At 37.7% G+C, this 21,795-nt stretch overlaps 1 protein-coding gene across 4 annotated transcripts in view; it reads left to right on the forward strand.

Moving 5' to 3' along the window:
• Positions 1-15,659, forward strand: part of Btbd8 (BTB domain containing 8) — an 89,416-nt gene extending 73,757 nt beyond the window's left edge. For all 4 annotated transcript variants that reach the window (XM_048351958.1, XM_048351959.1, XM_048351960.1 and 1 more), the window contains 6 exons: positions 490-551; positions 6,533-7,244; positions 7,702-7,780; positions 8,116-8,255; positions 11,231-13,528; positions 14,792-15,659. In XM_048351958.1, coding sequence (XP_048207915.1) covers positions 490-551; positions 6,533-7,244; positions 7,702-7,780; positions 8,116-8,255; positions 11,231-13,528; positions 14,792-15,264 — 3,764 coding nt within the window. In that variant the 3' untranslated portion in view covers positions 15,265-15,659. The remainder of the gene's footprint in view (positions 1-489; positions 552-6,532; positions 7,245-7,701; positions 7,781-8,115; positions 8,256-11,230; positions 13,529-14,791) is intronic.
• The last annotated feature ends 6,136 nt before the right edge of the window (positions 15,660-21,795 follow it).

A 21,795-nucleotide genomic window follows, 5' to 3' on the forward strand; every position in this document is an offset into this window, starting at 1 on the left:
TTATATTTAGTATAACTTTATTTTCTCTTCTCATATTCCATGATATACCTTCAAAGCCAAAATTTTTTTGTTTCAACAGAGAATGCTTATATTTTAGGACAATATTACCTCATTTAATTATTGATACAATATTACATTTGTCATAATGTATAATTTTTTGAAATTTGGAAAACTAAAAGGAATTATCTAAAACTCACAACTTGAGAAAAGTCTCTTTTTAAAATAGAATCTTCAATGTGAGATTTTACAATTTTTTTTATTCAATAATTTTACAAACAAAATTTTAGGGGCAAAAATAAGTTGAAAATGAGATTGTTTTTTATTTAATTTTAAAATATAGTAGGTAATTATTCTTGTATATTAGGATAGTTTGAGGGTTTTTAGTTACTTCCCACAAGTAATTTTTTTTCTGGTAGCATTTTATTTTCCTGTACTTCTATACTAATAGTAATGCTTCATATAAAATTAAATTGCTGTTTTTTTCTGCAGCTGCATTTGACAAAGGTGATGATCGAAGACTTGGCAAAAAGCCTATATTCACTAGCTCTCAGGTAAACTTTCAAAAATATATAAGTATGGATGAAAAAGGCACCAAACAATGTCAATTTTATATTTCAAAATAATTTTTAAATGTTTTTAATTAAAGCTGTTTATAAATGGAAATAATTCTGATTGTTTTTAACCAGATGAATATTTAATATAAATTTTACATACTGTGAATTATTATATCCAGTTGGCATGGGAAATGTATACCTTTTTCATTTCCTTGAAAACCTTTTTGGCAAGTAATGTATTGGAATTCTTCCAGTATATCAGAAATTGTCTAGAATTCTTAACCTAATTCAATGTCTATTTTTCTAATTAACCTACTTCTTACAAAAGAAGGTTTTACTTGTTCTAGTTTTCTCTATTCAGCATTTTAATTCACATAATTTTTAGGGGTGTAAATAAAAGTAGTTAGCACTAAACACAGTTGTCCTTTAAGAACTGCTTACATAAGATATCTAAAATAGTTAAAAATCTTTAAAAAAAAAATAGAAAGTAGAATGGTATTTGCCAGGGACTAGGGGCAAAAGGTTGAGCTTTATAAAGGCGAAATTGTGTGTAAGAGGTTGATAGTTGGTTTTGCAACAGGAAAAAACCTAGAGATCTGTAATATAGCAATTCAGTCTATGCTTAAAATGTTAAGATGGAAATTTTTGTTACTTTTAAGCATATACATACATGATGTAATTATTATAACCTGAAATTTGTTTCTTCCCCCAAATGTTAGTAATAGTTTTTAAAGTTAATTAATATTATGATTATTAACATATTGTGGTTACTCATTATAATAGTTATTAAGGTTCCAAGCTGAGAGCTGTTCATGCAATCAAAAATATGTTTGAAGTAGAAAATTATACTAACCTTCTCTGTGCATTCCAATGATATTGAGATAACACTGAGACTTTCAGTTTAGAATGCAAAGAACATGTTTCCCGCATAGAATGTACTAGGGAATTCTCTTTCTTCCTTACTAGCCACTAGACAGAAACTTATGTAGCCCAAGCCATAACAGAGCTCTCCTCTGGTTTAAGACTTGGGTCAAGCTTGAAATGTCTAAGGTGAAAATCTGAGATACCAGCCTTGTATCAGTCAACCTCCTTGGATTAGAGTGTGCTTCACCATCAGATGCTCTACATAAGAACATGTAGCATCTACTGAGTCTAATTAACTATTCACCATAACTGATGATGCAAGTTAAAAAGTGCTGAGAAATACTAAATAGCACTTTTGAATTACATTTCACATAGTATTTATAATTGTATAAGAATGGAATATGTGAGAGATGCCCCTTAACCCCTTTTAAGCATATTGTACTTTAGTACGCTAGAAAATCATACCTTATGACATTTTTTTTTTCACATACTCAGTTCCCTGGTTTTGGTGGACTTGTTTTTATTTGTTGATGGCAGTGGTAGGTGGGTGGTTGATTTTTGCTTGGTTTCATTTTTCTGCATCAAATCTACTTAACCCAGGGCCTCAGTAAACTGAGATACAGCCCTATCCTTTCCCTATGTTTCTTTTGTGTGTTTTTTTGTTGTGTTTTTTGTTTTTTGCCAGTCCTGGGGCTTCAACTCAGGGCCTGAGCACTGTTCCTGGTTTCTTTTTGCTCATGGCTAGCACTCTTCTACCACTTGAGCCACAGTGCCACTTGCAGCTTTTTCTGTTTTTGTGGTGCTGAGGAATCAAACCCAGGGCTTCATGCACACAAGGCAAGCACTCTACCACTAAGCCATATTCCCAGCCCCCATGTTTCTTTTGAAGCACCCTAGAAGCATCTTCGTTTCTCCTGTCATCAACCAGTTTTTTCTTCTCTCTTTGCCTTACAGCAAAATAAGACAGATTTTTATTGTTGTTTCTTATATTCCTGACTTAAGAAGAGTTTGGGTTTTTCTTTCTGTTAACAACAATGGTAAGGGAATGCTAATAAATTTCCCTAAGAAAGGCAGTAGCTTACTGAAATGTGTGCTGGCTACCACATTAGTTTTAGATCTTGATGTTACTTTTTTTTTACCTGTGTTTGGATATCTGTAAGATGAAGTAATAAAACCTAAAAGGATTATTGTGAAAATTAGTTGCACTTATTTGATATATGCTAGGTCTACACTCACATGGAATGAATAAATGTGTTTTCCAAAGAGAGATGAAATCTTTAGGAGCAGGGAGAAATCAAACAAGGACAAAGGTTTAAGAAGAGTACTAGTACTAAAGTACTTAAGGAAAAATATATGATGTCTGGATTGGTTTCAAAATAAAATGGGCATAGGTATACATGAAACAAAATTGACAATTGTCACAAGTTAAAGCTGGATATTAGGTACATAGTGATTTACTGTACTGCTCTGTTTTTTGGTTATATTTGAATTTTCTTTTATTTAAAAAGTTAACCAAGGGGCTGGGGATATAGCCTAGTGGCAAGAGTGCCTGCCTCGGATACACAAGGCCCTAGGTTCGATTCCCCAGCACCACATATACAGAAAACGGCCAGAAGCCGCGCTGTGGCTCAAGTGGCAGAGTGCTAGCCTTGAGCGGGAAGAAGCCAGGGACAGTGCTCAGGCCCTGAGTCCAAGGCCCAGGACTGGCCAAAAAAAAAAAAAAAAAAAAGTTAACCAAGGCTGGGAATATGGCTCAGTGGTAGAATGCTTGCCTAGCAATACAAGAAGCCCTAGGTTCGATTCCTCACTACCAGAAAAAGAATAAACAGAAAAAGCTGGAAGTGGTGCTGTGGCTCAAATGGTAGATTCCTAGACTTCAGCAAAATAAGCTCAGGGACAGAACTTAGGCCCTGAATTCAAAGCCCAGTACTGTCACAAAAAAAGAAGTTAACCAGGCTGGGCATGGTAGTTATACCTCTAGTCTCAGTACTGCCAGCCAGCCTGAGCTATTATAGCAAGACCCTGTTTCAATAATAAAAAAAGTTAACCAAACAGTAATAGTACCAAGTATCTAAACCAAAGTCTTTAGTGAGTTCATTCTCTTATTTCTTCAAATTTATCAATACAATATGGTGACTTCTACCTAGTTGGCTATATGTTTATGAAAAGTTTATATAAACTTTGCAGATAGGTATCAATCAGACCCTACCTAGAGAGACATATTGAGTCCTTTTCTCACCATACTATAGTAATATGAAGGTTTTAGATGCATATGTTTAGTTTATCCAATACATAAGTTTCACCAAAAGCATTACATCTCAAAGTTCACAAATTAAAGAACAGTATAGGAATTGGTGTACTGTGGCTCAAGTGATAGAGCCGCTAGCCTTGAGCAAAAAAGCAGCTCTAGGAACCACAGGCCCCGAGGTTCAAGCCCCAGGGCCAACAAAAAAAAGAAAAAAGAAAAAAAAAACAAAAACAAAGAACAGTATAGATTAGGATCTGTTTTTGCTTGTTTCATTTACTTGTTCATTCATTCATTATGCCAAACTGGGGCTTGAACTCAAAGCTTTTTTTCTTAATTAACTTAATTGTTATTATAAAGGTGATGTACAGAGGGATTACAATTACCTGATTCAGGTAATGAGTACATTTCATTTCATACAGTGTCTTCTATTCTCTCACTCTTGCCCAATCTCTCCCTCCAGTCTCCACCCATGAGTTGTATAGTTCACTTTCACCTGTGTCCAGTGAGCACTATTGCCACACTTTTTCACCCTTATTCCCTTGAGTTCTGTACCTTCTCCCCCACCCTCCTGAAGATATACACTTGAATTTACCATATATAAAGAAAAGTAGATAAAATCATCAAAAATGGAATTTATTGTAAAGAGAGATCTCTTGTTTACATATCTTGGAATTCATTTCTGTATACAAAAATCTCTATACCTATAGACATCTATAGATATATATCATTTTATATAAACATAAAAGGCATTGTTGCCTTTGTATTTCTCTCCTAAGAGTAGATCTAAAATATACTGGGATATGATAAATTATACAGGATTCAGTCAGGTTTTTTTTTTTTTCTCAAACTTATCTACTGCCACTTGAGTCAGATCTCCACTTCCTGCTTTTTGGTGGTTAATTGGACATAAGAGTCTAGTAGATTTGTCTCCCCCACCTAGCTTCAAACCTTGATTTTCAGATCTAAGCCTCCTCATTAGCTAGGATTATCCAAATGACTGGCACCCAGGGTTGGGGTTTGTTTAAAGGGTGGGAAAGAGGTTTAAAAGTAAAGCTTGGTATGGCTTTAGGTATTAAAAGTAGAGAACTAAGACTTGACCAAGAAAACAAAAAAATTATTGCTGATTTTTTGTTACAATCCTAGAACACTGCTGTACAGACCACTCTCCACTCTATAGATATGTACAACCTAAGTCCCAAAGACATTAATACTATGTAATTATCCCAGGCTCCTCTGAGGCAAAGCCAGAATAAGAATCTATTGATTTCTTTATATCTATACCAGTTCTCCAAAATTCAGCTAAGTTATTTGTTTCATTTATTGCCACTATACACATACTTGCATGTGTACACTTATACACTAGTTTATCTTAGACTGGTTTTTTTGTTTTGTTTTGTTTTTGCCAGTCCTGGGGCTTGGACTCAGGGCCTGAGCACTGTCCCTGGCTTCTTCTTGCTCAAGGCTAGCACTCTGCCACTTGAGCCACAGCACCCCTTCTGGCCATTTTCTGTATATGTGGTGCTGGGGAATCGAACCCAGGGCCTCATGTATATGAGGCAGGCACTCTTGCCACTAGGCCATATCCCCAGCCCCTCTTAGACTGTTTTTAATGTCGTCAGGATCTTTCTATAAGTAAAATCAGACTGAATTATATATCAATATGTGCACAGTTTTAATAAGCTAACATTTTGTTGAGTCCTTAGTATACAATGGACATGGTGCCAAGGATTTTAGATACAAAAGGCCTCTATAGTTTCATATAGCTTTATAAAGGAGAAAAAAAAAGCATTTGTCAAAAAAATGACAATATAATCTTAACATTTTATTTTAAAATTCCTACCAACTTCTTATCAAAGTTGAGTTTAAGAAAAAAGAGGTATTGCTTACCTTCCTTTCTCCTTTTTCATCTGTATTTTTAAATTCCTTTTCTCTATATCACCAGCACTATACTGCCACCATTTGTTGCAAAACCCAGATTTTTCAGATATCATATATTGTTTCCTAGGAGCTTTATCTTAAATGCCCCAAAGTAAACTGCTCTTGTCAGGGGTATTAAACCTTTAATGATAAAATCTCTGACATTTAGGATAGAATTAAAGAAAGAAATTTTGAGGCTGGGAATATGGCTTAGTAGTAGAGTGCTTGCCTTGTATGCATGAAGCCCTGGGTTCGATTCCTCAGCACCACATAAACAGAAAAAGCAGGAAGTGGCACTATGTAGAGTGCTAGCCTTGAGCAAAAAGAAGCCAAGGACAGTGCCCAGGCCCTGCGTCCTAGCACCAGGATTGGCAAGAAATAAAAATAAAAAAAAGAAAGAAGGAAAAGAAAAATATTTTTGTAGCTATCTTTATAATGTCCCTAAAATTATAACATTTCAATTACTACATCCTTGAGGCAGTAACTCATGATCTCAAGGCCTAATCCTATCCCTAGCATTTGCCTTGTATAAGTCACATACCTACTTTAATTCCCAATTTCTTGTCTATATATCTTAGGATTGCTCTAAGGTTAAATGATTCATGAAAAAGATTTGACATAATCCTGATAGTTAGTCATCAAGAATTCTTGGATTTTGTCTTTTACTCAAGATATCCTAAGCCTTTAGGTATTAACTCGACCATAACTCCAGAAATTAAAATAACAGATCTTTTAAATAAACACCTAATGTTGTATTACAGATCCGATTAAGGTAATATGGTCAGAGATACACCAATTGTATGAAAACCATCAAAGATAATTCAAATTTTAAGGGACTTTAAGTCATAGTATGAACTTCACTATTTTCTTCTGAAAATTGATTTATTTTGAAACAAAATATTATATATCAAAGACTTCAATTTACAACATGTTTTTTTCTTCTTTGTAGCAAAGGAGACAAGTTACTGATTCTAGTGTCATAAAAAGCAAATCTTGGAGGGCAAGTAATAAAAAAGAGTGTTGGAATTCTCTTTCTGCTAATCAAAAAATGAAATCTGATGGATTAGGAGCATCTGGACATTCCTCAAATGCTAATAGAAATACTATGAGTAAAACTTTGAAGCATGATGAGTTCAAGGAAAAGGATGGTACAAAAGTAACGTCTAAGATCACTAAAGAATTGAAAAATGGGGAAAGAAATATTCCTGAAAAGCCCAAATCTATAATAAAGCCCAAAGTAGAAAGAAATGATAATGCAAAGTTGGAAACCATGTCACAAAAAGGTATGGAAAGATCAACAGCAGCAGCGGCAGCAACTGGACAGAAAAGTTCATTAAATGGAAAAGGAATAAGAAGTCAGGAAGGGCAAATTACAGGAGCAAGACCCAAACTATTTACTGGGAACTTAAATGTGCAAGCCAAAGCAAAGCCTTTGAAAAAGGCGACAGGAAAAGACTCTCCGTGCCTCAGAATCACAGGACCCGCCTGCAGATCTACAAGTTCAAGTATGGAGCTACTCATTTCTAACACAGGCCTGGATGAACCAACAGATAAAAGATCAGGAGAGGAAGAAAAGTCTTCTGGAGAGAAGCTATACTCATGTGATTCTTCAGGACCAATGATGAAAAACAGTGTGGACAGTGTCAAAACTTCCACTATAGGTAGGTTTTGTTCATTTATTATTTGTGTGGTACCTGACATCAAGTACAGTCTTGCACTGACTGGCAAGTGCTCTACCCCTAACTCAGCACTACTTTTTGAAACAGGCTGGTCTCGTGATTGCCCAGTCTCACCCTCCCACGTGCAGGAATTCCAGTCATGTACCACACTGGATTCAACACTAGTTTTGTTTTGCTTTGTTTTTATTTTCATGCTTTGTTGGGGAATAAATACACTGATAGTTAAAATTCCCAGAAACAATGGCCCCTGAGGGTTTTTATTTACTTTACAATTCTAAAAAAAAATATTTCTTTAATATAGTCATGCAAACTGAGAGAAAATGTAGTCCTTCCCACTTTAACAATTTTGTTTATTCTGTCTAACCAGTAAAATTACACTAGTTTGTTACATATTTAATGTATTCTACCTCATGGCTGATTTATTCTTAACTTACAGCAGTAAAATCTCGACTTGTTTCAAGAATTACCAATGGAACTTCCAATAAAAAAAGCATCCGTGAACAAGACATAAACAATAGGTAGGTCTCTATTTAAGATATTTTACCTATATATTAACTTTCTTGAAAGTTAATTATATACTGTACACTTCAGCTAAAACTGAAAAAAACTTCTGTTAAAAATTTAATATATACAGTGATATTTTAAGCAATTTTCTTACTGATGTACATACTAATGGTATGTGATCATACATTGCTTTATCATACATAACTTTGAAAGACTTATGAACAGGTGGTTTCTCTATTTTCAGAAGAGGTATATTTATTATTTCTTGAGAAATACATTTTATATAAGAGTCTTATAAATCATGCTTTGTAATCTCATTGTAACACTGAGTGCAAATCATTTTTCTTAGTGTAATAAAAAAGGGCATTGGCAACGGATGCAGTGATCCAGTACCACAGGCAATTTTGAAGAAAAGAGGAAATAGCAATGGATGTTCTCCGGCTCAGCAAAGGACAAAGAGTGCCCCATCTAATCCTGCTAAAACTCAAGGTAAATCTGAAATAGTTCTTAGTGTTGTGAGTATTACTTCCTTGTATAAGTTAGATAAACAAAACTCTTGTTTGGAATATCAATAGCAAATAAGCATTTCACTACTTTGTATTTGTTTCACAACTATAGAGGTAAGAATTGGTACTTTTACTTTTTTGACAAGTATTTCCATGTTTGTAGTAAATGAATTTGGTTTTTTTGTCCTTTATGAGAGAAACAAAACTCACTAGCTTATCTGCATTTCTGGTATTTTAATATATAAGCCCATGTCCCTTGAATGTTTCGTTGATCATGGTAGGAATTCCATTGGCAAAGCTTTTACTAAAGAGCATTAAAATAATGCCACAATCTTGATAGCCATAACATGGAGGAAGGAAGAATTTTACGCCATTGTTTTTCAGTGTTCTAAGAAAGAAAGAATATTAGTTATATTATATAATATGCTAAAATAATAATCTAAACATTATTTTTCTTCAAGTGTTAGGTATTTTCATGTAAAAGCAGTTGGCATAGTCATAAAAATAGTGTGGGTTACCTTATGAAGTAATACTGAAAATTAAAAATAAGGCAGAACTATTTAACAAAATGAATACCACTAAGCAGACATATGTTGGTGGAAGTCAAAAATGAGAACACATAATGGAGAGAGGAAAAATGAGAAATACAGTCAGTATATTCAATGTATACTATGTAAAAATTGAACTACTTAAGGCTAGAGATAGGAGAGGGAAAATGAGGGCGAACCATGGAAGAACATTGAGCAAGATGCTTTGCACTCTTAACCTGACTTAAGGAATTATAACCTTTTTGTACAGCTACTTAATTGCAAAAGTTAAAAAATGAGGGCTGGGGATATGGCCTAGTGGCAAGAGTGCCTGCTTCATATACATGAGGCCCTGGGTTCGATTCCCCAGCACCACATATACAGAAAATGGCCAGAAGTGGCGCTGTGACTCAAGTGGCAGAGTGCTAGCCTTGAGCAAAAAGAAGCCAGGGACAGTGCTCAGGCCCTGAGTCCAAGGCCCAGGACTGGCAAAAAAAAAAAAAAAAGTTAAAAAATGAGGCTGTAAGCTGGGCACTGGTGACTCATCTCTGTAATCGTAATTTCTCTGGAGGCTGAGATCTGAGGATCAAAGTTCAAGGCCAGCCCAGGCAGGAAAGTCCATGAGACTTTTTATCTCCAATTAACCACCCAAAAACTGGAAGTAGAACTGTGGCTCAAGGTGGTAGAGGGCTAGCTCTAGGCAAAAAAAGCTCAGAGACAGCACCCAGACCCTGAGTTCAAGCCCCACAACAGACCAAAAAACATTTGAAAGGTTTGGTAGAGTTTGGCGCTGGTGGCTCAAGTCTGTAATCCTGGCTACTTAAGAAGCTGAGATCAGAAGATTGGGGTTTGAAACCAGCCCAGGCAGCAAAGTCTGAAACTCTTATTTCTAATTAACCACCCAGAAAACCAGATAATTAACCACCAAAAAACCAGAAGTAGTGCTGTGGCTCAAAGAGCTCTAGCCTTGAGCAAAAAAGCTCAAGGACAGTGCCCAGGTTCAAGTTCAAGCCCCAGGACTGGCACAAAAAGAAAAAGAAAGGGCTGTTTAAACCAAGTGCACAACTCTTGGGGGAAAGAGGGAAAGAGGGAGGGGGGAGGAGGGGAATGAAGGAGGAGGTAACAAGTAGAACAAGAAATGTACTCACTGCCTTTTATATGAATCTGTAACCCCTCTGTATCACACTTTGACAATGAAGAAAAAAGAAAGAAAGAAAGAAAGAAAAAAGAAAAGAAAAAGAAAAGGAAAGGCTAGGGATATGGCTTAGTGGTAGAGTGCTTGCCTCGCATACATGAAGCCCTGGGTTCAGTTCCCCAGCACCACATGTATAGAAAAAGCCAGAAGTGGGGCTGTGGCTTAAGAGCTAGAGTGCTAGCCTTGAGCAAAAAGAAGCCAGAAACAGTGCTTAGGCCCTGACTCCCAAACCCCAGGACTGGAAAAAAAAAAAGTTTGGTAGGACTGGAGGCATAGATCCAGTGGTAAGGCTTTTCCCAGTTTGCACAAGAACCTGGGTTCAACTGCCAGTACTAGGGAATAAAAGATAATTCTATTTGGCAGATATGAATACCCAAGATATCATTTTTTTTCTATGTATCTGATGCTGAGGAATTGAACCCAGGGCTTCATGTATATGAAGCAAATACTCATACCACTAGGCCATATTCCCAACCCCAACTTTTGCTTTTTTAAATAGCTTCATTCAATACTCTGGTTTCTCTTCAGATCATATAAATCAGTTGGCTTTTACTAAATAGCTTGATTGTCCCTTTTAGAAAATGGTGTAGAACAATCTTTTTTTTTTACTGTCCTTTCCCTCTGTAAAACTTCATAGAGAAGGCTTTCTTGCTCCTTTAATATAAAGGAAATCAAGATTTTTCTACTCTCATATATTTATGCAAATCTGATTTTATCAAGAGGTTCAAGGCTTTTTACTTGAGAAAGATAAGTTCTATTTTAACAATTTCTACTACTGCTCTGGGATGGTCCCTCTATATTTTTATTTATTTAGTTATTTTATTTATTTTTGTCAGCCAGGGGACTTGAACTCAGGGACTGGGCATTGTCCTTGAGTTTTTTTGCTCAAGGCTAGCACTCTAGCACTTTGAGCCACAGTGATACTTCCAGTTTTCTGGTGGTTAATTGGAAATAAGAGTCTCACAGACTTACCTGCCCAGGCTGGCTTTGAACCACAATCCTCAGATCTTAGTTTCATGAGTAGCTAATATTACAGGCATGAGCCACCAGCACCTGACCCTCTGTATTTTTAATAGAAAAATCTTAAAATATTTTATCATGAGACCCTTAATCTGTAACTACCCATTGAGTGGTAGATATTAGATATGTTATCTTTTATTTTTATTAGATATATTTTAAGACACTAGATTTTACTTTCAAGCAGTGACTATTATATCTCCCAACTCTTTTTCTTAGGACCCCAAGGAGACTCACCAAATTCAGTAAAATCCTCAATCTCTTCAAGGCAGTCTGATGAAAATGTGACAAAGTTGAACTACAATACAACTACAGATAAACAGACACATAAGAGAAAAATAATCAAGCAAGGACATACCACTTTGCCAAAGGTTAATTCAAAAATTGTGTCAGTGCCTAAAAATCTAAATCTGTCAAAGAGAGGTGAAATTTTGAATAATAAAGATTCAAAGCAAAAAACACTTTCTGGACAGATTACATTGAAAACCCAGACTACTCAGAAACCTTTAAAAAGCGAAACATTGGTTGTCCAAAAAAGTATGCTTCGTGATGTGCACAATAATAACAAGTCCAGCATTGCTGAACCAAAGCTTCACAGACCTCTGAGTAACCATTCATCTAAAATGAGTGGTGTGGAAGCATTCCAGTCATCATTCAGATCCAGCCCACAAAAGCCTCTAAACAACCAAGAACAGAAGTTGGTGTTAGAATGCCAAAACGTTTCAAAGCTAGATAAATCAATAGAGCATGAACTGAAATCAAAACAGACTTGTTCCGATAAAAGTGAAACAAAATTTCCCAATCACCAAGACACAAACCATGGGAATTCAATTAAAAGATATTCTCTCTCTGATGGGAGTGATAATTTAGATTCAAAATTTGATAGCACCACTGCTCTAAAATCCATGATTTCAAGTCCAAATGAAAACTCTTTAAGCTTTAATCCAACGTGTGGTTCAGACTTCTCAAATGCAGAACAAATCCATTTAATATCAGATGGAGATAAACAGGTAGGGAGACAAGACATAAACAAAACATCAGCCATAGTGATACCTTGTGTCTCTGGGAGGACAAATGGTACCTTAGATTCTATTCAGGATGACAGAGAATCTAAAGTCCATGCAGATCTGATAGTTTCAAGTCAGGTGTCTGATCACTCTGCTGTGAAGGAAAATAAACATGCTCTAGCAGATATATGTGTTTCCTCCAAATGTGTTCCTATACAACCATCAGGAAAAATTTCCCCTAAAAATATGGAAACAGCAGAAACTCCTGAGAGCCATGAAACTCCAGACACTCCATTCATGGGCCACTGGAATTTGAGTGCCCCTGTCATGCACCCAAGAGAGAGTCCTGAGTCTGACACAGGCAGTGCTACCACATCCTCCGATGACATAAAGCCCAGATCAGAAGACTACGATGCTGGAGGGTCTCAGGACGATGATGGCTCCAATGACAGAGGCGTTTCTAAATGTGGCACGATGCTGTGCCATGATTTTCTTGGAAGAAGTAGCAGTGATACTAGTACTCCTGAAGAGTTAAAGATATATGACAGCAATTTAAGGATTGAAATAAAAATAAAGAAGCAAAGTAGCAATGATCTTTTCCAAGTTAACTCAACAAGTGATGATGAGTTTCCCAGAAAAAGGCCAGAAATTTGGTCTCGACCTACAGTTGTTCACCAAAGGGAAAAAGACAGTACTTCCCGAGGCAATGTTCAGTTTGTTCAGGAAATAGACCAGGTTTCCTCTTCAGCAGATGAAACAGAAGATGAGAGATCAGAAGCAGAGAATGCTGCGGAAAATTTCTCTATACCTAACTTAGCTACTCAGCAGTTTCAGGGAATCATTAACTTAGCTTTTGAAGATGGAACTGAAAGCGAAAGCCGTGAGTTTTCTGTGACTAAAAAGTTTAAAAGATCAGTTTTGCTTTCAGTAGATGAATGTGAAGAACTGGGGTCTGATGAAGGGGAAGCACACACCTCCTCTCAGCCCTTTGTGGGTTCTCTTTCACCTGATGTTTTCTATGGTGTTTCTAACAAACAACATGGGGGCACCTGCTATTCCAGAGTCCCACAAGAAAGTGAAGATCAAATTTTACAGTGTAAACAAGATAAAGGCAATCGTATCTGCAAAAATGAAGGCACCCTTTTGAGTTTTAGTAACATTGACTCTTCAAGGAAAGATAAACATAGTGATACAGCCACAGACCAAAAGACTACATTAGATGCCCTGTCCAAAGAAGGACAACTTTTTCCAGAAGATAAAAGAGTAAACAGTAGAAGTGATAAAGAGAGTGACTTTCAGCAACATAGTAAATTCTTGAATAGTGATATGAAGTCTCAAGAAAGACCATGCCATTTGGAGCTTCATCAAAGAGAACAGAATTCTGACATACCAAAGATCAGTTCTACAAAATCTCTGGACTCCTTTCGGAGTCAAGTCCTGCCTCAGGAAGGTCAAGTGAAAGAGAGCCATTCTACAACTACCGAAAAAGCTAATAATGCTTTATCTGCAGGTAATGTACAGAAATAGAAATGCTAATGCATAAGAAAATACATTTATAGAAGTACAAGGTTGTATGTAGCCCTGAATGTTATATTTTAGTTAGATAGAATAATTATTCAGCAACAGTTTCAAATTTTAAGTGAAAATCTAAAATTTCTTGATAATATGAAAATCAGGTAGTTATTCTTTATTGAAGAATGAATACCTAGTAAAAATTCTGGTTGTTTATTAAACAAAGATAACCTACCAGGAGATTTTACATGAAAGAACAAAAAGGCTTAGTCTGTTGTTACTTTGTTATGTATGTCTAATTTAATATCAGAGTTCTTGACTGTTAGAAGTTTTATTATACATTGATATAACTTATGAACTTGCTAGTATTTATCTAAGAGGGCTGTGCAATAACTATAGTAATATGTAACTAAAAGCATTGAACTATTTTAACAACTAGATGAATTATTACAATTTATATACATTTTACAGAGGTTAAAACTTTCAGGATCAATATAATTCTATTATAAAATTTTCAAATAAATTTCCTAAAAGAGATTATATTTAGAAGCAGTGATGATATATGAAGAAAGCTTAGGCTTATTTCATATGCATAGATGACTTCTTGTCTAATTGTTTTATGTTTTTGTCTTTCATATTACAATAACTCAGACTAATGACCCACATTTAAAACATGCAATAATGGCTGACAGAACTATTTGTATATCATAACTAAGGAAAATATTGATCAGTAATCCCTGTTCAGCAAAATCATAAGAATAGGATAGCTTTAAAAGTTGTACTTTTTTGTTTGTTTGTCCTTGCTTGCATCCTCCTTTGCATGTGAAAATAGACCAGTAAGCCTTTAGATAAAATGTATTTATTCTCTCTTTTGGAACTGAGTTATTTTAAAAGTCACCAACAAAAACCTGTCTTTTTTTTTCTCCTTAAGTTTCTATTGTAGTGAATTAGATATATGTGTACTTTCTATGTTTATGTTTAAATTATTTGTTATTTTCTGTATCATAAGTTTCCAAATTCAAGTATGAAGAATTATTGTTAGCTACCTATGTTGATTTTGCTGCTAAATATTACTTTTGAATTTTTAACATAGAAAAATAAATGCCTCAAAAATTTGTCAATTTTGTATAAATGTTATTTTTCCCATTTGGTGTTTTTTTGGAGGGCTGTCACTGTTATATTGTGTTAATATTATTCTACAGAACTGACTGGTACCAACATGCGCAATTTTTACATTGTATAGTATTATGAATTATTACAGGAGACATAGATGATTGTGACACACTGGCCCAAACCTGCATGTGTGACCTCCGGCCTTCAAAAACCCTCTCTCCAATATATGAAATGGATGTAACAGAAGCATTTGAGCAGAAAATGGAAACAGAAACACATGTTGTTGCATCTGTGGATTTAGAAGATGACCAACACTTTGCAAAGCAAGACTGGACACTACTAAAGCAACTGCTGTCTGAACAGGATTCAAACTTAAATATTACAAACTCTCTTCCTGAAGACCTAAATCTAGCACAGTATTTAATCAGTCAGACCCTCCTTTTAGCACGAGACAACTCTAAACCTCAGGGTATAGCACATGTTGACACTTTGAACAAATGGAGTGAACTAACATCTCCACTTGATACTTCCTCAGCAAGTATCACCATGGCTAGTTTTTCCTCTGAAGACTGTTCCCCACAAGGGGAATGGACAATTCTAGAACTGGAAACTCAGCACTAAAAGTCTTAACATTTTGGAAAAATTTAAACTATACCACCCCTTTATTTTTGATGCCTATATTATATCCAAATTATAATTAGCCAAAATAGATTATCTCAATATTACTGATGTCTTTCTAATTTATTGAGGTAAACACTTATTTATTAGTAAGATATTACATGTAGGAAAAAGTTTTTCTGAAATTTTGAGCACGTTTTGTATAATTATTAGAGAAATTAGAAGACTTGTAAGGAAGCCCTGGCTTCGGTTTTCCTTTCCTACCTGATCCTTTGTTCTTGTTTATTATTCAAGAATTGGAAATGTGAATGTACAAATAGATCAGTCCCTTTACTTTTAGCTTTGCATATGGTACCATAATAATTTAACAATAAAGAACCTACTGTGCTTGTGTCAGATTATATAGAATCTGTGAAATAACATTCAGACTCCTATTGGGGTGGGTTAGGCTGACAGCTGAGCCTTGGAAGAAAACATCAGCTTTCTCAACTGTTTAGACTCAGGGAATTGTGAAGTAAATGAACCCCATTTTTCAACCGTGTTCCTGATAAAAACAAGACCAGTAAGACACCAATAAGATGTCCTTTAGTTCTCTTAGATTATATCCAGAAAGAGGCATTTGAACTTGTTGACAAGCACTGGGAAAATTATCTACATCATTAGACTTATAGTTAACCATTCTCCATTTTGGATTTCATGCTAGCAATGTTTTAGAACTCTGCCGGCAATAAGCTGTTATCAGATATTAACTTGAAAATGGGTACATGAGGCAATTAAGGAAACTGAGTTAATTTTGATTGTGTTTTACAGCTTGGGCTATACAGCAAGGCCTTGCCTACATACATATATACTTTATTATTTTCTTAGTAAAATTGTCTTTTAGCCTGTAATTTTGGTAGAAAGAGATAATCTTTTCTACAAAAGGCTAGTAGGAAGTGAATACTTACACCTTTGATATTGGTGGCTGCCCTTTAGGATAAGAGGATTTTATGTGTCAGCCTCTCTAAGAGCTGTATAATTAACTCATAATTCCAGTAAAATATGTCAGAGAGAAGAAGTTTTTGCATGTTTGTGCACACACTAGTCCTAAAGCTTGAACCCAGGCAGGCTTGTGCGCTGTCTCTGAGTTTTTTCCTCAAGGCTAGTGCTCTATCACTTGAGCCACAGCTCCCCTTCCTGAGGTTTGTTAGTTAAGTGGAGATAAGAATGTCACAGATTTTCCTGCCAGGGCTGGCCAGGGCAGGCTTTGAACCATGATCACTGTCCTTCTGAGTAGCTAGAATTACAGGAAGTGTTCTTTAATTAGCACGATTTTCAATAATCAATTATGGACAATGGGTAAATATGATCAGTCGAATCTATATATTGAATATTAGTTATTAATGTACAATCATTTGTTCTAAAATAATTACAATAGCATTGGGTACTAATTTGTTTTAAGTTTTATGCCCTTTTAAACTAGAAGTTTTGTGCAAGGAGCACTCACTCATCCCAAAAATAGTTTTGTTGGTGATGATGATGATGGTGTTTTTGTTTTGTTTTTGTTTTTTAGGCAAGGTTTTTCTGTACAGCTTAGACTGGACTTGAACTCATAATTCTCCTTCCTCAGCATCCCCAGGGCTGAAATTACAGATACGCAACACCATACCTAGCTAAGAAATAGTCATTAGCTCATTCATCCCAAGAAAAGAAGGCACTGTATGAAATGTGAAGATAAATAAGATTTTATTCCTGGCCTCCAAACTGGTCAATTTCTAGTGGGAAGGGAAGACATGTAAGAAAAAATTTTAATGCATTAATAAATCTAGAAGGTGGAATTGGAGAAACATAGTGAATAGATGTAGCAACAAGAGAAGGGACTCATTTTAGAAGATGCAAGTGTCTGACTAGAGTTTCTGGGTGGTTGATGATGTCATCACCCAAAAATTGAAAGAAGTGTAGGAGTGAATATGAGTTTAATTGAGGACATACTGAGTTTGAAATGTCTGTGGGACATTCAAAGGTCTGAGGACGAAAATACCATTTAGTAGTCAAGAAAGGAAAACATAAGCACCCTTGAAGGAGTATTCAGAAATAGGAGGCCAAAGTGATGAAAAGGGAGTGATGAGTGTGTAATCTTGCTGCTAATCAAAGAGGGGTCAATTAGAGCACAAGATTCTGCTTTGACCTATGAAATCCACAAGGATCGATATAGGAGTAAAAAATGTTAATAGCAAAATTTAGGATCTTCATATGTTGCACTGGGAGTACAAGTTATCTTTCCAGTAATCAGTTAGGCAATCCTATATTGAGAATGTGACTTTATATCTTTAGTCATTCTTCCCTTTGGAAAGCTACCATTAAGGAATAAGGATCATCTTGGGGCTAGCTGTGGGGTTCATACATATAATCTCAGCTACTAGGGAGGCAGAACTCAAGAGGATAATGGTTCATGGCTAGTCTGGGGGGAAAAAATCAAGTCTTTGTATCAAGAAGTTTGTTGTGGTGGTTTGCCCCATAATGATGGTAGCCGCGCAGGAGAGAGAGGAAGATGATGATCCAAGGCCAGGACCCAGCAAAACCATGAAGCCCTGAGAACTAAAGTAAAATGGGGCTGGTATGTGCATATGTCAAGTGTTGAGTGCCTGCTCAGCAAGCACGAAGCCCTGAGGCAAAACCCCACACTACCAACAAAAGCAGAATCTCAAGGAGGGGGTGATGGTCCAAGCATGAAATCCTGAGGCAGGGCAGTCACAACTTTAAGGCCAGCCTGGGCTGTGTAGCAAGACCCTATCAAAATTAATCAACTTGATCATCTTAGGAATTTGTCTACAAAAATGTTTATTGTAGTAATGAAAATAGAGAAGTAGCTAAATGCCAATAGTAGAAGGAAAGCTAAATAAGTTTTGGCCCATCTATATAATTTACTATGCAACAATTAAAATTGCTTCAAAATCTGCTTAATAACAAGAAAAATGCTTATAAGAAAACACACACACACACACACACACACACACCAGGCACCAGTGTTTCATGCCTGTAATCCTAGCTACCCAGGAAGCTGAGATCTGATGATCATGGTTTGAAGCCAGCCTGAGCAGGAAAATCCATGAGATATCTCCAGTTAGCCACCAGAAAACTGGAAATGGCACCATGGCTCTAAATGGAAGCATACTGTCCTTGAGTGAAAAAGCTCAGAGATAGCACACAGGCCCTGAGTTCAAGCCCCATGACCAACAGAAACGAAAAAAATACCCAAATAGTGTGTGTTGTCCCAATGTTTTCTGCGTGTGTAAAAGTATTTAAAATAATTCTCAGCAAACTTACTTATACAGTAATATTAGCTTGTCTTTTATCCTTGTAAAAGGATAAAAGTGAGTTGCTACCTCATTATGGCTTTTATTTGCATTTCCCTGATAATAGTCATGCTTAGATACTTTTTTGTGTGCACAGTGTGTGTGTGTGTGTGTGTGTGTGTGTGTGTGTGTGTGTATTATCAGGGATTAAATCCAAGGCCTTCTATATGCTTAAGCAAGTTCTCTAACTGAGCAAGATTCCTAGCACTCTTGGCCATTTGCTTGTTTTCTGTGAAGAACTGTCTATTAAAATCTTTTCCCTGTTTTAATTCTCTTTTATTTTAACATTTTATCTTATTTAACAAATAATACCCAATATACATCATTGTAGTATGTTTTACTGAAAAATGGAGATATGTAATATCCTCTAGAGGCTTGGTAATTCTTGTTTGTGAGTTACATTTCTGTCCTATTTGGTGTGTGTTCATCAGTTGCAGCACACCTTCAGTTGTTCTGCTTACAGCTTTTTCCTTCTTTTCCACACTTTCAGCATGTTGTCTTGTTTTCCACAGTTATTATTTTCTCATCTCAAAATCCTCATTGTGGCATTTCACCATACAAGAAAATTCACCGTTGCTGATATGGAGTTCAATACATTTTCGAAAATGCAAGTGACTGTACTATGAATATGCCAACATAATATGTATGAAATATTAATATAACTAATATAAAAGTATATCAAAAGTAAGACAATGTTATAAAATTAAAATAATGCTATGTTATAGTTTAATATGTCCAACTATGCCATGAAATTGAGAAAAGGCAGTATTATTAAGTTATGCATGAATTAGTTACTATTCTGTAAAATATTAATACTATGCCATTGCTCCCATCTTTCTTTGTAAAGAATTTACTCTATAGTAGTTCTCACCAAGGACCTTTCCCAGGCATCCAGTGGACTGTTCGATGTCTCTAGAGTTTGGGCCACCTGGCAGCAGCCTCTTGCTCTTATCTGGCCTACAGTTAGCCCCGCACCCTACTCCTTTATAATTAGGCCTGAAAATGCGACCTGGCTCTCATGCCCCAAAAGTACGTTTCAGAGCATAGGAGCCCACTTCCGGTGAAAACTTCCAGGTCTTCAGGCAATAATTACCTCCAACTCATCATTTGCCTCAGTGCTGTGGAACAATAGGAAGCAGAGGTCATTCATTGCCCATGCCTGCGAGCTCTGCAGCTTGAGAGCAGGTGCTGGATATCCGGGTGCAGTGGCACAATCTGCTCTGTAGTGGGGTCCTCGAGGGACCAGGGTTCTCCAGCCTCTCTTGGGGCAACCTCCACATTGTATCCAAGAAGCTTCACCTCTTCAGAAGTGGCTTGCCACTTCTCCAAAACTTCATGTTTATGGGGCCTGAGAGGTTTGAGGTGGCCTCGGCAGCTGCCGGGATCTGGTCGTAGCACTCTGTACCTTCACTTGCCAGGAGCAACAAGCTCCTGCAGCTCCTCCCTCTTCTCCTGGCTGACACACTCATCTTTCTCCTGATACAGCTCATCCAGGATTTCTGGTTTTTGTGGTGGTGTTTTGTTTTTGTTGGTCCTGGGGCTTGAACTCTGGGCCTGGACACTGTCCCTGGGCTCCCTTTACTCAAGGCTAAACCTGAGCCACAGCGCCACTTCCGGTTTTCTGGTAGTTAATTGGAGATAAGAGTTTCACCGACTTTCCTGCCCTGGCTGGCTTTGAACTGTGATCCTCAGATCTCAGCCTCCTTGAGAAGCTAGGGTTACAGGAGTGAATCACCAGTGCCTGGCAGGATTTCTGTTTTTTATAGAAAACTATGGACTCCGGTGGTGGTTATGTGGTCTGACAATGCACTGAAGTTGGAGTTCCTCCACTTGAGTCTACCTTGTCCAATGGGTAATGGGTGAGGCAGGCTTTCATCTTCTTGGCCGCCCAGATGTCCTGCTTCCCCTCCCCAGACACAGCTCTTGGGGAAGGGGACTAGGGGATCCAGCTTTATCTGGCACTGGGCTCTCAGGTTGGTCAGGTACCGCAGCAGGCCTGCTGCTCCTGCAGCTGCTGGCTTGTGGGGCACACCTGGAAGTCAACTAGCTGGCCCCGCCTGTTTCTCAGTCTTGGGGCCACGTGTGGCTAAGATGGCAGCACCTAACAACAACGCGCAGCTGCTACAAGTGTCTTTGGTTATAACCCAGAGGCGGTTCTGTGGGCTGTGACGCCCTGGCTCTCCCGCCCTTGATGGACAGCCCATGCCTCCCCTTCCTGCCGATCTTAGACCTGATTGGCTCCTGTGCCTTATATTAGTGGCATGTACTTCCCCAATAAACGAGATCTTGCACCGACTTGACTCCAGGCGTCTGATTGTCCTCCGGTGAGGGAGGGCTGGGTGTGGGCAGTCTGCCGCCCCTTTCCTTGCTTGGCTCATCCTTCCCCGTCTCTCCCGCAGGTCGGGGGAGTGTGGGGGAGTGCGGGGGGGGTGGGGGGGGCTAAACCCCCCGACAATTGGCGCCCGAACAGGGACACGAGGAAGCGTAGGTTTAAGCTTTAGACTACCCGAGGTAAGGGTATCCCCGAAGAGATGGGGCAATCTCACACTAAAAGTGAAATTCGTAGAGCCAAGCCAAGCCAAGCGGGTTCCGAGGTAAGGGTATCCCCAAAAAGATGGGGCAATCTCACACTAAGCTTTAGACAACAGGAAAATGAACAAAGAAGACTGTTTAAGGAAGAAGAGAAGAGCAGGAGGAGGAGAGAGGAGGGGTGTGAAGCAGAGTGGAAAGCTGAACCCGGCTTCCTGGAGAAGTGGTGCAGAGCCCACCGGAGCCAGCCAGAGGAACGAGATGGAGAGGTCAACCGACCCAGCCGGACCCGGAGCAAGCGCACGGGAGTTCCCGCCCAGGTCTCCCAGGTTGGTCAGGTACCGCAGCAGGCCTCCTGCTCCTGCAGCTGCTGGCTGAACTTTACCTTCTTAAATTCAGCAACAGATAAGTGCTTCTAAGTGAAAAATCCACATGGTTTGTGGGTTGTCTACGTCCTCTGTGACAACACATCAGGTGAAGGCGTCTCCACCCTTTTCTTCCTCTTTGCTCATTCCATCTCCTGTAGGAAAAGCTAGGAAGCTCAACCGGGCCCATGGCTGCTCATTCTCCTGTCTTGTTACTTCCCAACATATCAGTGTGTCCTGTAACTTTTTTTTTTTTTTTTGGCCAGTCGTGGGCCTTGGACTCAGGGCCTGAGCACTGTCCCTGG

This window comes from Perognathus longimembris, chromosome 7 (assembly GCF_023159225.1).
Source record: "Perognathus longimembris pacificus isolate PPM17 chromosome 7, ASM2315922v1, whole genome shotgun sequence".
Classification (NCBI taxonomy): domain Eukaryota; kingdom Metazoa; phylum Chordata; class Mammalia; order Rodentia; family Heteromyidae; genus Perognathus; species Perognathus longimembris.